Source organism: Mastomys coucha, unplaced genomic scaffold (assembly GCF_008632895.1).
Source record: "Mastomys coucha isolate ucsf_1 unplaced genomic scaffold, UCSF_Mcou_1 pScaffold1, whole genome shotgun sequence".
NCBI classification, from domain to species: Eukaryota; Metazoa; Chordata; class Mammalia; order Rodentia; family Muridae; genus Mastomys; species Mastomys coucha.
The window spans coordinates 68,352,423-68,368,122 of record NW_022196891.1 but is presented as its reverse complement, the minus strand read 5'-3'; the positions used below and the strand labels follow the sequence as shown (position 1 = coordinate 68,368,122).

At 44.6% G+C, this 15,700-nt stretch overlaps 1 protein-coding gene across 1 annotated transcript in view; it reads left to right on the top strand.

Annotated features, from left to right (window-relative positions):
- The window catches only part of Sdhc (succinate dehydrogenase complex subunit C), a 22,387-nt gene extending 9,442 nt beyond the window's left edge, over nt 1–12,945 (top strand). The window contains exons 4-6 of the mRNA XM_031389158.1: nt 2,329–2,390; nt 5,995–6,158; nt 12,704–12,945. Coding sequence (XP_031245018.1) covers nt 2,329–2,390; nt 5,995–6,158; nt 12,704–12,808 — 331 coding nt within the window. The 3' untranslated portion in view covers nt 12,809–12,945. The remainder of the gene's footprint in view (nt 1–2,328; nt 2,391–5,994; nt 6,159–12,703) is intronic.
- The last annotated feature ends 2,755 nt before the right edge of the window (nt 12,946–15,700 follow it).

Sequence of the window (15,700 nt, the reverse complement as noted above, 5' to 3'; positions counted from 1 at the left end):
AGAAGGAGGTTCAGTAGGTTGACATTAATCTTAAGTTCTCAGGCTGAGAAGGAGGTTCAGTAGGTTGAGGGTCTTGGCACTAAGCATGCTGACTTACTTAAGTTTGATCCTCTGGTGGAAGGAGAGAACTGACCCCCTGCCCCCACCCCGCAAGGTTCTGCACGGACCTGCAGTTTGTGTACCATGGTACACTAAATTAATAACTGAAATATTTTAAAGTGAGTAAACATGTTAACCGAGGCTTGCATCCCTTTCCTTTGGCTGTAGGATATGTGTAGTTTCTAGCTTCTGTGAGCCACTTACACGGCTTGGCTGTGTGTGTGCCTTACTAGTTTATTTATTGGTGTTTTAGACAGGGCCTTATGTAGTTGAGGATGGTCTAATCCCCCCACTTCGACCTTTCAAAGACTGAGATTACAGGATTTCTTTCATTACTGGATTTCTTTCTTCCTGTAGGGCAAACCTTGCTCTCTTTCAAGGATTCCTATTTTGCATAAAAGTTACACTCTTTTACAGTCATTATTTATTCTGATGCTCAAATTGTTGTAGGAGTTCTCCAGTAGGCCCCAGTGTTGGGGTGCTAGTCTCCAGTATGGCCCCCAGTGTTGGGGTGCTAGTCTCCAGTATGGCCCCCAGTGTTGGGGTACTAGTCTCCAGTATGGCCCCAGTGTTGGGGTGCTAGTCTCCAGTAGGCCCCAGTGTTGGGGTGCTAGTCTCCAGTATGGCCCCAGTGTTGGGGTGCTAGATGTGCTCATTGCTATGGCACATTAAGTGTGGGTCCTCTCCTTGGATAGAGCTGTTTGTGAACACTTCCCCCACATCCATGTATATATATATATGGCTTTGTATGTATTTATACATACATGGCTTTTTATCTCTTAGTTTTAAAAATAGAAATGCTAGCTGAGTTTATGTCTTCTTAAAAAAAATCCCTGCAGACTTTTTAAAAAATTAAAAGTAAACAAATAAGCACTAACTCAGCACAAAGTCTTGAGCCTTGCTACCCTCTTGGCTTGGCTTCCTGCCAGGGGATACTGGCCATTTTTTTAGCCACCTCCACAAATACCACAACCCTATGGGATTTTCTTCCCAACTCAGATTCCAGAAATAATTTCAATTGCAGAAATTGGACATTGTACCCTAACAGAAGGAGGTTAATAGGCGATCTTAGTATTTTATAGTGAAATCTTTTACAAGATGATTGGTGAAACCCCGTCTCAAAAAGTAAAGGAGAGAGAGAGAGAGAGAGAAAGAGAGAGAGAGAGAGAGAGAGAGAGAGAGAGAGAGAGAGAGAGAGAGAGAGAGAGAGAGAGAGAGGGAGGGTTTGGGGAGAGGTAGGATCAGAGTGTAGAGGCATACATCTTTTGCAACCTACTATTAATAAGGGTTCAGCCTCTCCTCTAGCCCACCATCCAACAGAGGTAGTGGAAGAGAAAAGTTATTAGAATATGGGGGACGTGGACCTGTTCAGCCATAGTTCTTTGGGGGTGAGCTCCATCTTCCTGGGCAGCAGTTCAGTTCTGTAGCAAACACCAAATACAGTCCAGCAGCTGCAGTCCAGCCCTTTCAGCAAGCAGACGCCAGGCAGCTGTAGTTCAGTCCGGAAGAAACCACCAGGCTCGCCCACCGGCCTGAGGCGAGGCCACAGAAGGGGCAAGCTGCCACAGGAACCTCATGAGCAGTTCTTGGGTAAGTTTCTCTAAGTGTTGGAGTTATCACAAGTTGAGCTCAACAACGCTATGTAAGGTGAACCAATACGTGTGAGTTGTTAGCAAAGAATAGTGAGGCAGAACAAACCAAACCAAGGCTCAGTGCTTGTCTCCCACTGTCTGTGGGGTCATACTTATACTCCTTCATCAAGCGTCTGCTCTATCCAGCCATCCTTTCACCTGTGTCTTCTTCAGGAAAACATGTCTTCCAGATGCCTGCTTCTACAAGACATCCCTTCACCTGTGTGCCCAGCAACACATCCTTTGACAGAACGAATTTTCCAAAGAACTTGAAGCTTCCACTTCAACAGTGATGGAGAAAATCCCAAATACACTTAGCCTTTCTTCACAATTCATTTGAAGAAAATGACATTAGGTCCATTTATGGAAGTTTGCATGAAAAAAAAGGAAATGGCAGGAAACATGGAACTATTTCCCAAACAATATGTCAAGCAAAGATATCTGAAGTAGCCAACTGGTTTTGTTTTTTGTTTTTGATTTTTGAAAAATATATGCCTATATGTGTGATCCTACCCCTCCCCAAACACAAAACCAAACCAAAGCAAACCAGAAAAGCTTTGTCATCCTTTGTTAAAACTGCCTTTGTGTTTCCTTGTAGATGGTCTCTTCCTATGGCATTGTCCGTTTGCCACCGTGGCTCTGGTATAGCCTTGAGTGGAGGTACGTATGTATAGTATACGCACATGGACATACACGCACACACATGTGGAAGAGCAGCTCTTACTCTGACTCTCATCCCTGCCTTCTTTGCACCTCAGCAACTTGATTTAGAATGAATGTGAGTCCTTAAAGCTTTACTTTTTTTTTTTTTTTTCCTTTTTTGGTTTTAATTTTTTTGAGACAAGGTTTCTTTGTGTAACCCTGGCTGTCCTGGAGCTAATCTCTCAGATTAGCCTGGCCACAAACTCACAGAAATCCATCTGCCTCTGCCTCCCAAGTGCTAGGACTCAAAGCGTGTGCCACTACTGCCTGGTTCCCTTTAAGCTTCTCATTAATTCATTCCTTTAACAATTAATTGAATCCCTATGTTTTTACTAAGCTCAGAAACACTTGCTACTCTCGTAGAGGACTGGGGATTTTGGTTTGGTTCTTAGGGTAGCTCACAACCATCTATAATTCTAGTTCAAGGAAATCCAGTACCCTCTCCTGGGTTCCGTGGACACAAGGCACACAATTGGAACACATATACATATGCAGTTATAACCCCTACACATAAAACAAAACACAAACGAATCTTTTAAAAGTATTAAAAGAGAAAACAAAAACAACAAAAAAACCCAGACCAGGTAGCCTTTATTCTGTAAAAAAATACATCAAGAATTCCCAGCTAGTCATGGTAGTACATGCTTTTTTTTAGTTATTTATTTTTATTTTATGTACATTGGTGTTCTTCCTGCTTGTATGTGTGTATGAGTGTGAGGTCCCCTAGAACTGAGCTGCCATGTGGGTGCTGGGAATTGAACCTGGTCCTTTGCAAGAGCAGTCAGTGCTTTTAAGAGCCATCTCTTCAGCCTGGTGGTACACCCTTTTAATCCCAGCACTCAGGGGTCAAAGGCAGGCCAATCTCTATGAGGTGGAGGCCAGCCTGGTCTACATAAACAGAGTTGCTGTTTTCTTTGACATTCTCTAGATCATCATTCTTTTCACTTGTAATACCTCCTTATGATGGAGAATTTAATTAGCTACATATACTAATGAATATACGCTGTGGCGATTGCCATTTATATTAGTAATTGGCATAGTTAGTTTCTGACATCTCAGAAAATGTCTGTTCATTTATAGTTTAAAATCTTGTTCTCGGCCCTTTGTATGTTGTGAGTACCTTGTTTAGGTGTCTTTATCCCCAAGATGGAAATGCATGGGGAAGTGATCACCAGAAGAGGGTGTGTGTGGTGACAAGTACTTTACTGTACCTCAGTGTGTGCTTGCTCCTGGGTCTGATTGCAAGGAAGCAGATTGTCTGATGTGTCACCATGATTAGTGTAACAATGCTAAAGATAAAAATAACTGGGAACTGGGCAGTGGTGGCTCATGCCTTTTTTTTTTTTTTTTGGTTTTTCCGAGACGGTTTCTCTGTGTAGCCTTGGCTGTCCACCACTGCCCAATGGCTCACGCCTTTAATCCCAGCACTTGGGAGGCAGAGGCAGGCGGATTTCTGAGTTCGAGGCCAGCCTGGTCTACAGAGTGAGTTCCAGAAGAGCCAGGGCTACACAGAGAAGCCCTGTCTTGAAAACCAAAAAGAAAAAAAAAAAGATAACAGGGTGCTTCCAACTTAGGTTTTGATGGTCCCTTGGATCACTTTCCCAGGTTTCTTTTAGATGTTTCATTTTTATTGCACGACTTTCTAGGAAGAAGTGTCTGAAAGAGTTTTTGGCAGCTACGAGAAGTGGCAGAACATTTACTGACAGGCACACAGCTCCACATAGCATTTTAGAGACATAGCGCCTGCGGGACTGGTCCAGGCAGCCAGGCAAAGGCACTGTCAGCATTTCCCGGTGACTCGCTGGGGCAGCCTCCACTGCTTGTGTGTTGTTTTGATCCTCGGGCACCCAGGTTCTAAGAGGGGTCAGAGGGGGCGTTCACCGACGAATATATTGGATACCAGAGGGAGAGTTAGGAAATCCTAGATTAGTTTCGTAGGTGTTTTTCACATAGCTAGCTTGAGACTCACCCAGTCCAGGCAGGCCTCAGACTTAGCAGCGTCCTGATTCTGACAGAGCAGTCAGGTGACTTCTAAGCCACCATGAAAGGTCTTTCTATTTTTGTTGGGAGAGATATTAAAAGGGGGGATAATGCCTCGTTCTGCAACCTCATATTACAATCAGAGTCCTAGTAGCTTACCCTTGACTATAAACTTTCTTTCCTCCAATAAATTGGAGATTGAACCCAGAACCACATCCATGCTAGGCAAACACTCTCCTATTGAGCCAGGTCACTAGGTCCTCTCACTATAACATGAGATACAAAAGCTGAACATGAGTTTAAACTTATCTATTTCTTTTTAAGACTTTTTGTGTGTCTCTGTGTGTGTGCATGTGTGTGCCAAATGTATAGGTGCCTATAGAGGCAGGGTCCCTTGAAGTGCACTGTGTAGTTCTGGAACTCACTAAGTAGACTTAGACTGGCCTCGAACTCACAGATATCTGCCTGCCTCTGCCTTCTGAGTGCTGGAATCCAAGCCCTGCTCACTACACTGGGCAGAACTGAACTTCAAATCCTCCTCCCTCTGTCCCCCACGTGCTTAGATGCTAGGCATGTATTGTTTTGTTATTTATTTTTACACTTATAAGCATTTTGCCTATATGTATATCTATGTACCATGTGCATGCCAAGTCCCTGAATTGGCCGGAAGAAGGCATTAGCTCCCCTAGAGATGGAGTTACAGGTAGTGTGAACATTAATACCACTTGGGTGCTGGAAAATGAACCCAGGTCCTCTAGAAGAGAGGCCAGTATTCTTAACTATTGAGCCTATGTGTTTTATAAAGTATATTTTTACTTTTACTACTTTTAATTGTGTGTATAGATTTGCAGGGGTATGTACACATGAGTACAGGTGCTCTCTAAGGCTGGAGGTGTGTGATTCCCCTGGAGTGGGAGTTACAGGTGGTGTGAGCTACTCAGGTTCTTTACAATATCAGTGTGTACCCATAACTGCTGAGCCACCTCTCTGAACCCTCATGCATGGTTTTATGTGGCACTAGACTTTGAACCCGGGGCTTATATATTTTGGCAAGTAAACTATATCACCACCCTAAATTTTCTCTCATTTCAAAGTGCTTTAGTGTTGGGGTAAATTTTTATCCCAATTTATCAAATCAATGAATTCACAACTCAGATAATTGGTATACAAGCTACTCGCCTAGACTGGGCAGATCTACCACTACACTACTATATTCCCATCTACTAGATCCCATATGACTTGCGATTTCTCCAAGCCACGTGCTTCAGCTCCGTCTTCTTTCCACCTTGTCCTCCTCTGTCGTTGTCCTCTTCTCCCCCCCCCCCCCCCCCCCCCCCCCCCCCCCCCCCCGTCTCCTCTCTCCCCAATCTTTTCAGCTCCACCTTCCCTCCTGCTGCCCAATCATCAGCCTTAGCCTTTATTTGAAAAGTTAAGGTGGGGAGAAGGTTCACCAGGAACCTATAGACGTGATTTGCTCCACGTCTGCAGTGCTTTCCAGGAGAGGAGAATTAGCACTTTAGGATTATATCAGGCGTCAAGAGCTATTCTAGAACCCAGTGTAATACATTCCATTCTCTCTCAGGGGTCTCTCTTTTTGGCCTGTCGGCACTGCTGCTTCCTGGGAACTTTGAGTCATATTTGATGTTTGTGAAGTCCCTGTGTTTGGGGCCAACAGTGATCTATGCAGCTAAGTTTGTGCTTGTCTTACCGCTCACGTACCACGCACTGAACGGGATCCGACACTTGGTAAGTTACTTGTGGGTAAAGAGCAGGAGGGCTGGGTGGGCCTCTACCTTGTTTCTAAGCTTAATGCTCTTTTACCTTTTCCTATCCTCCCATCCCCTCTTTTTGATGCTAGGGTCACTGAACCAAGGCCTTACCAGTGCTGTACCTTTGAGCCACGCCTCTAACCTTAGAGCTAGTCTTTGCTTTCTGAGACAGAGTCTCTCACTATGTAGCCCTAGTGGGCCTAGAACATTCTATATAGATCAGGCTGGCCTTGAATTTGGGATCATCCTTCTGACTCTGCATCCCAGGGGCTGGAATTAAATAGCCTAACCTTATTTGACTGTTTTCTTTTTGTTTTTTGTTTTTTGTTTGTTTTTAGTTTTCTCGAGACAGGGTTTCTCTGTATAGCCCTGGCTGTCCTGGAACTCACTCTGTAGACCAGGCTGGCCTCGAACTCAGAAATCCGCCTGCCTCTGCCTCCCAAGTGCTGGGATTAAAGGCATGCGCCACCACTGCCTGGCTCTTATTTGACTATTTTAATTGTATTTATTTATATTTGAGAGAGTGTGTGTGTGTCAGTGGTCCTGGGCATTGAAATCAGGTTGTCAAGCCTGATGCTTGTCTTTTCCTGAGCCATCTTGCCAGCCCTCCAGTACCATTCTTTGGTTTTTTGAGGGTTTCTCCTTGTAGCCCTGGCTATCCTGGAACTCACTGTGTAGACGAGAGACCAGAGTGATCTCAAACTCAGAAATCTGCCTGCCTCTGCCTCCCAAGTTCTGGGATTAAAGGCATGAGCCACCACTGCCCCACTTCCAGTACCATTCTTAAGGCTAATTGTACTGGGTCTTTCCTGAAGTCCTTTTGGGGAAAGCTAAACAAGGTTTCTCCTACATCCCTTTGTGAGTGTGGGTTAGGTCAGTACTGAAAGGGATCAGTGTGAACTCTTCTACTTTCAGGAGGGATATCATTAGTAAAAGGCCGCTGAGACCACAGCTGGCAAAGAAGACATACCGAGTAATTAATATGAGCTGGCGCCGATTATTTGTCAAGCATGATTCCTGACACTGGGCATTCCACTATGAGCTAGGCAAGCAGCTGCTGCTTTCGGTTTAAGTCTTTCTACCCTGAGCAACAAATCTGACCAGACTCCAGTGTGTAGACTTTCAGTCTCCTCTCTTTGACTGTAGTGAGTAACTGGAGACAATGAGAGCAAGCACAGATTAGGTGCCAGAGACCCTAGGGTGGTGGTGATTGCTACGGTTTGTTAGTGTGGTACTGGGGATTGAACCCAGGACCTTGTGCATGCTAGACAGTTACTGTACTACATGTACCACGTAGCGATTTCTCCTGTCCTTTTGAAATTTTTTCCATATTAAAGTTTTATTTTTGAATATGGTGTGTGTGTGTGTGTGTGTGTGTGTGTGTGTGTGTGTATGCACGCACCATGTACATACATAGTTGGTACCTGTGGAAGCCAGAAGAGGATGTGGCTCTGAGCCACCTTGTGTGCTGGGAAGCACACCTGGGTCCTCTAGAACAGGCAGTGAGTGCTCTCAACACTGAGCTGTCTCCTCCAGCCCCAGCCTTCCCTCCAGCACCCAAGAAGGTCTCATGTAGTCAAGATTGGCCCCAAATTCACTATTTAGACAAGAATGACTTGAAATTCTTATTCTCCTGTCTGCAACTCAATTGCCAACTGCTAGGATTATAAGTGAGTGCTACTATTTTTGGCTTTTTGAGACAGAGTCTCATAAAACTTGGGTTGGCCTTAAATTTGCAGTATACCCAAAGCTGGCTTGAACATACCCACATTACTGTTGTATTTCAGACGGCTTTCCTACATTGCCCAGGCTTGCTTACTCCTCACTCTGTAACCAGTGGGCGTTGAGTTCACTGTCTTCCAGCCTTGCCCCTCAGTAGCTGCCATTCCTGAGCCTCCATCTTGTCTTGACTGGGATTCCAAATTCAGATCTTGAAGTCAGGAATATGGTAGTCAGCTGAAAACTGTTCGTGTTGCCTCCTACTTGTCCTAACACTCCATGGTGCTAGTTCAAACTGGGGCTTGGTCTTGGGACCTGTCCCCAGCATCATACATTAAGTGGGGGGAGAGGAGACGGCATGCTACCACATAATTTGGACCCAAACTCTCAAAGGCAGAGGCAGGCAGATCTCTGATTTCAAAGCCATACTGTTCTACATAGCCAATTTCAGATCAGAAACTCTGTCTTCAACACACCCACAGCAGCAGCAGCAGATAAGGTCAGCTCTCTGAGAAGAGGGTTAAGAGTTCAAGGTGTCTTTGCTCTCGTAATCAGTTTCAGGCTAGGCTTGGCTATGTGAAATTCAGTCTCAAAGGAAATCTGATGTCTTGGATTTTGTTTGTTTTTTGCCTGTCTTTTTCTTTTCTTTTCTTTCTTTTTTTTTTTTTTTTTTTTTTTTTTTTTTTTTTTTTTAAGACAGTCTTTTCTAGAGGGTTGGCCTTAAACTGGTTAGTCCTGGCTCAGGTTGTATGTAGAAGGATGACCTTGAACTCCTGATTCTCCTGCTTCTGCCTCTGGAATTGTGTAGTTAACAACTTATGCCAACACATCCAGCTTTTATCTTTAAGTACCTGTTTTTATTATATGCACACTGAGTGTTTTGACTGCATGTGTGTTAGTATATTATATATGTGCCTGGTGCCACAGAGGCTAGAAGAGAAGGGTAGATCCCTGGAATTGGATTAGAAATGGTGGTAAGCCACCACGTGGGTGCAGGGAGTCAGCCCCGATCCTACCCACTGAACCATCTCTCCAGCACCAGCTCAAAAGGAATGAAAGCTTGGTCAGACCTGCCTTGGGGTCAGAGTGTTTTAAGAGTTCATATTTGTGACCCACTAGTCTTGTATCCTTCTTAAGAAGTAACTAAAGTGTATTTTTTCCAGTCTTCATTATTTCTGAAACCAAGCAAAATGTTGGTTGGATGCTTTTGCCTTAGTTTGACCTTTTTTACCCTCCACCTCAGAGCCAGCCTTAGAGACAGACATTCTCTGGATTCCAGTCTGGTCCAATAGACAGTTGAGTGAGGAAAAAAAAAAAAAAGCAAGAGCTAAATGATGTATTAAATTAAGTGTATTTATCAAGTGTTCCCCGGAGCAGTGTTGAGTTTGATTTGAAGTGACTCCGATTCCTGAGGGAGACAGTAGAGAGAAAAAGCAGTTTCATTAATGGCTTTTGACTCCACAGAACAAAGCTCCGTAAAGTAAAGAGGATTAGCTGCAGGCCTGGCATCCTGGCTCAGACAGGCACTTCTTTCTGTTAGTTTCTGTCTTAGACTGAGTTGGACTTGAGGATCATTTGGCAATCGTGGAACTCAGGCTTCTTGCCCTGGTTCCTGCTTGTTCTGGTAATCTCTGTTGAGAGAAAGTAGGCACCTGCAGGCTTTACTTAAGCCCTAAATCTACTTTTATGTTTTCCTTCTGACAAGCACTAGCTCTGGGTGTAGGTCAGGTTCTAATGAAATTGTGTTCTGACCAGTTGCCTGGCTGGACGATCTAATAGGTAAAGGAAAATGGTGTGGTTGGTTATAAAGATGTAGGGTCCTCCCCACCATGACCTCCCTCCCCCAACCCCTGGGAATGGGGTTCTTTTGTAGCTTTGACTATCCTGGAACTCGCTCTGTAGACCAGGCTGGATTCAAATTCACAGAGATTCTTCCATCTCCGCTTCCCAAGTGCTGAGGGAGGTAGGGTCTTTGACCTCCTTCTGGAGGCTTCTCCTGCCACTGCTACCCAGCCGGACTAGTGTCTCGTAAGCACTGAGCAAAGGAGCCCTGTGCAGTCTGCACAAGGGTGCCATCTGGGTAGAGACTAATGACTAAGGGTATCTTGAATTTTTTTTTTATTCCCCCCAAATCTCTCTGCATTGATTCTTACTTCAGTCAGTTTTCTAGTTAGATTGTGGAGGTTCTTGTGTTAACATATGTTGAGGCAGTGTGTGTGTAAATACAAAACCTGAACACTACTTTTTGCCCTAAAGTTGTGGTTCTCAGCTTTCCTAGTGCTACAGCCCTTTAGTGTGTACAGTTCCTCATGTGTTGTGACCCCCAGTCATAATCCTGGTTTGGCTGCTACTTCATAACTTTATTTTTTCTACTGTTATGAATCATAATATAATATCTGGTATACAGGACATATGAGATACAACCCCAAAGGGGTCACAACCCACAAGGTGAGAGCTGGCCTTGAATATGCATAACCTTAGAGACTAAGAGAGTCTAGTGTTTGGTCTTGTTTGTTTTGCTTCAGGGCTGGAGGTCTAACTTGGTACATACAAGGCAAGTTTTTACAGCGCAGTCTATACACGCCTCCAGTTCTTAGTGTTTTAAAAAATGTGCCCTTTGCCTTTAATCCCAGCACTTGGGAGGCAGAGGCAGGCGGATTTCTGAGTTTGAGGCCAGCCTGGTCTACAGAGTGAGTACCAGGACAGCCAGGGCTACACAGAGAAACCCTGTCTCAAAAAAACCAAGAAAACCAAAAAAAAAAAAAAAAAAAAAAAAAAAAGACTGAAAAGAAGGAATTTAATAGAATAGAAAATACATAGCATAGCATAGTAATGGCAAATATTTTTTAATATTTCATAAACTTATATATACATTTCTATCTACTAGGCTCCAATTTAGAAGTTTGTTTTGTTTTGTTTTGTTTTTTAGTGGGATTGTAGTAAAAAAAAGGTTTTGCCCTAGGTGTGGTTGTAAATGTCTGGAGTCCCAGCTGTCTAGGAATATGATTTGGGAGGATCCCTTGAGTTTAGGGATTTGAATGTATCGTAGGTCAATATAGTGAAGTCTTGGTTGGGAGAGGATGAAAAAGCAAAGAAAGAGAAAAACATGGAAAGTTAGAGTCTGCTTGGGGTGGTGGTGCATACTTTTAGTCCCAGTTCTCAGGAGGCAGAAGCAGATGAATCTCTGTGAGTTTGAGGCCAGCCTGGTCTATAAAGCAAGTTCCAGGACAGCTAGGGCTACCCAGGGAAACCCTGTCTCAAAAAAACAAACAGAGCTGTTGAACAAATAGCTCAGCAGTTAAGAGCACTGGCTGTTCTCCTAGAGGACCCAGATTCAAGTCCCAGCACGTATGTGGCACCTTAAAACTGTAATTCCAGTTCCGGGGAGCCTGATACCCTCACACATACATACAAGAAAAATACCAATGCACGTCAAATAATTAAAAAATCATTACAAACAAACAAAAAAGCCAAGCGTGTTGGCGCACACCATTAATTTCAGCACTTGGGAGGCAGAGGTGACTCTTTTGAGTTCAAAGCTAGCCTTGTCTACAAAGCAAGTTCCAGGATACTACAAAGAGAAACCCTGTCTCAAAAAACCAATTAAGCAAACACAAAGAGCTCTTAGAGGGAGATATAGCTCAGTTGGTAGATACTTGCCCAGCGTTTACAAAGCCCTGGTTTGATCCCTAGTCCCACGTGAACTGAGCACTGTAATCCCAGAGCTCAGAAGGTAGAGACAGGTGGATCACAAGTTCAAGGTTTTTCTTGGGTACCTGATGAGTTTAAAACCTGCCTGGGATCTCCAAGCTTCTGTCTCCAAAGAGGAGAGAGGGAGTTAGTGCTAGGTCCCGGGGATATTCTCCAATCTATCAGACCTCAAGGACAATCTCACTAAAGAAGAACTCTGTGGTGACTCTACTGTGCATCATATTCCCGTTTGGAGATTCCCAGGCTGTGTTAGTAAATTGCTTAAGAATCTTGCAGTTATAGCCAGGCGGTGGTGGTGCACGTCTTTAATCCCAACACTTAGGAGGCAGAGGCAGGCAGATTTCTGAGTTCGAGGCCAGCCTGGTCTACAGAGTGAGTTCCAGGACAGCCAGGGCTATACAGAGAAACCCTGTCTCAACAAACAAACAAACAAACAAAAGAATCTTGCAGTTATCAACTTTAACTACATCTATATAATGCCCTACACGATGCAGACATTTGTTTGGCCCAGATATGACGAACACCTGCAATCCCAGCATTTAGGAAATGTAGGCAGGAGGCTCTTGAGTTGTCCATTCTGGGATACACAATGAATTCTACACTAAGCTGGTTCATGTAACAAGATCCATCCCCCTAACCCCCAGCTAAGAACTGAACCCAGGGCCTTAGGCTTGCTAGGCAAGTGCCCTACCAAGTTAAATCCCCAACCCCATATAACAAGATTCTATCTCAGAAAACAAAACTATGTTTGGAAGGAATACCTTTCCAGAAACACTGGTCTAGATGTGCTGTCACGTGGGGAGAGGGGATATATTTGTACAGTCTGGAAGTTTCGTGTGGGGTCCATTACATCCTGGAGAACATTCACCCATCACTACCACACAAGAGGACTTGATTTTCAGTCACTGGGGAGTGGGTGGGAGGTACCGTATTGTGAGACTGGGGCATAGGGATATGGTGCGTTTCTTTGGAACCCCAAAAAGGAGGTTCCCGTTCAGTAGGTAGAACATTCTGAGACAGGAATTGTAAGAGTGACTGGGGTTCTAATTGTTGAAAATAAAAATAAAAATGTTCCCCTTTTTTTTCCTACAGATCTGGGACCTAGGAAAAGGCCTGGCGATGTCCCAGGTTTGGCAGTCTGGAATAGCAGTAATGGTTCTTGCTGTGTTGTTCTCTGGCGGGCTGGCAGCCCTGTGAAGAGCTGGGATTCCCAGCACCATCCTGTACATTATCAAACTGATTTATATTCCTGTTTATCACTCTTCCCCAGCCACCAAGGTTCTCCTGATTTGTTTAGATGCCATATGCTTCCAGTCCCCTTGGAGCGCAGTAGAGAGGCTTAAAGAACTGTAGTAGTAAGAAAGGGTGGCTTTCCCCGGGCCTGAGCCCTCACTCCCGCTGCACATTTGATGCTTTCCCGGGCCTGAGCCCTCACTCCTGCTGCACATTTGATGCTTTCCTGGGCCTGAGCCCTCACTCAGCTGCACATTTGATGCTTTCCTGGGCCTGAGCCCTCACTCTCGCTGCACATTTGACTCTGATTTGTGCTGAAGGTCCACTTTCCAAGCTCCCTGCTGAGACAGTGGAAACAATGCCAGTTCTGTGGCCGCCCTGAGTGCCACTGCCTGTGGGCTGCTGGCTTAAAGGACACTTCTGTCCATTGCTCACTCAGCTCAGGGCCTTTAGCACCCACACAGTGACTGAGAGAAGAGAGGTGGAGGTGGAGGTGGAGGGGATTGTCCTGCCCAGCTAGAGGGAGATAAAGAGCAACTTCGATCTTGGGAGCTCATGCCTGGGGAAAACATACACAGCTTTTGATGTATGAGAAAGATCAAAAAAATTGTATTAAGTTTCTGTTTCGTTTTTCATTTCTAGGAAAATACACCTCTAATGTCATATTTTGTAGTCTAAATTCATGTACCATCTTTCTTTGGAAATGATTAAAGTACTACTCATTTTATGTTTGACTCTTTGGAGTCTAGTGACAGTTGGCAGAATTTCTGCCCCTTCCTTTGGATCTTGGACATTTACACCCTCCAGTATGACATGTCCTAGGAGGGAAATAGTTTGCCCTACAACTGACCGCTGGAAAAGAATTAAAGTAATCACATTCAAGTAGTCGAGAGATTTTGGTCAAGAAAAGAACAGTAAGAAGTCAGTTAAGCATGCTGAGAGCTTTTGAGGTGTTACAAGGTTCAGTGGAGCACCAGTGGAGGTGGAAGCTAAGGGCTAAATAGATTTGGAGGAGTGAAGGAAGTAGAAGGGAATTTTCTTAAGGCAAGGCAGGGATAGAGGCATCAGAATTCTTGAAGGTATATATACAGTGGGGAAACATGCTACTTTACCCTCCTGAGACCCTGGACCCTTAGCAAGAGCGCTTTGTTTGTGGTGCTAGGGTCAAAGGCAGGTCCTTGTACATGATAGCAAGCACTGTCCCACTAGACAAGTGCCCTGGCCAGGAGTGCTATTTTGATAGATATTTGCCAACTCTGGAACAAGAGTTCCATCTTGGGACTAGAGATTTGGTTCCATGATAGCACGCAACAAGGCCTATGGTTCAATCCCCACCACCAAGAAAAACACTACTCCGAGAGATTGATCAAAGCACTGCACTGAAGAATGATTGCTTGGTGGCCGTTAAACAGGAAGGCAGCATGAACTCAAATCCGTGGCAGCAGAGGTGGGGTGGGCCTGGGTTGGGTCAGCTTGGGGGCTGTCTCACTGGTCACTTGAAATCTGAGAAAGGGATTCACCATGTGTCCCCACCTGGCCCAGACTACCCTCCAGTTGGCGTGATCTTGCCTCTGCCACCCTCAGCCCTCAGCCATTTCTGTTCATGATCCCAAGTAGTGTTTGGCCTCAAGTAGTGATCACTTCCCATTCTCCTCCAGACAGGCCCTGGGAAACCTTATGATGCTAGGAATTCAGCCTAGGGTCCCATTCATGCTAGGCAAGCACTGAGACCCGCCTCACAGGGTACTCAGACTGGCCCAGACAGGCCTCCCAAGTACCTGGAATTACAGGACTATGCAACCATATCTGACTGTACTGGAAGGCTATGTAGAGTTCTCCTCCACGTCAATCAACTGTCCCAACTCAGGTTGTCCTTTGAGTAGGGTCAGAGTTCATGGGGAAACACTTTGGCTTTAGACTTGGCAAGGGTATTAAACTTAACAACCGGTGCCAGAAAGATGTACAGCCAGGGCAAAGGTCAACAGATTGGCAGGCTGAGAAATTAATGTGTACATTTTTACTTTTTTTTTTTTGATGGCTTCTTAACCATTCAGTGGTTGAAGGGAAGTAGATCACCTAGCTTCTTTATTTTTCTCTCTGTAAGCTGGTCTATAGGCTTATATTTTTTTTTAAACTTAGTTTAATAAGGGTATTTAAAGGCTTTAATCTCCCTTCTAGCCTACCGCCCAACAGAGGTAGTGGTAAGGAAAGGTTAGTAACCAGAAACCTTTACTTCACTGGTCTGTCAAGCTCGCTCGCTCGCTCAGTGGATATGGGCTAGCCTCCAAGCCTGTGGACTCGGCTTTGATCCCCAGGATCCACTTGACAGAAGGATCTGTATCCCCATAAGTTGTCTCTGACTTCCACTTGCATGAGGCACACCTTCATGTATCCAGACAGTCAATGAATACGTGTGATAAAAAGTTTTACATGCCCTACTGTGACTCTGCTTAGGATTCTGAGGACACTGGCTGTACAAACTTTGGTTTTCTTAAGTTTTGCCCTGGTGTGGTGCAAACCAGCTTCCTCTTGGTCTTTGTGGGAGACACTGACATTCTTGTTAAGACTCATTCTCCTTTTCCCTACCCTCTACCCCAGCCTTCTTGGTAAATACGCATTACAAAAGACAGTAAATGAAGGCTGGGGAGATGGCTCAGTGGTTAAGAGCACTGACTGTTCTTCCAAAGGTCCTGAGTTCAAGTCCCAGCAAGCACATGGTGGCTCACAACTGTCCATAATAAGATCTCATGCCCTCTTCTGGTGTGTCTGAAGACAGCTACAGTGTACTTAGATGTAATAATAAATAAAATTTTTTTTTAAAAAAAAAAAAAGACAGTAAATAAGAGAAAACCCAGG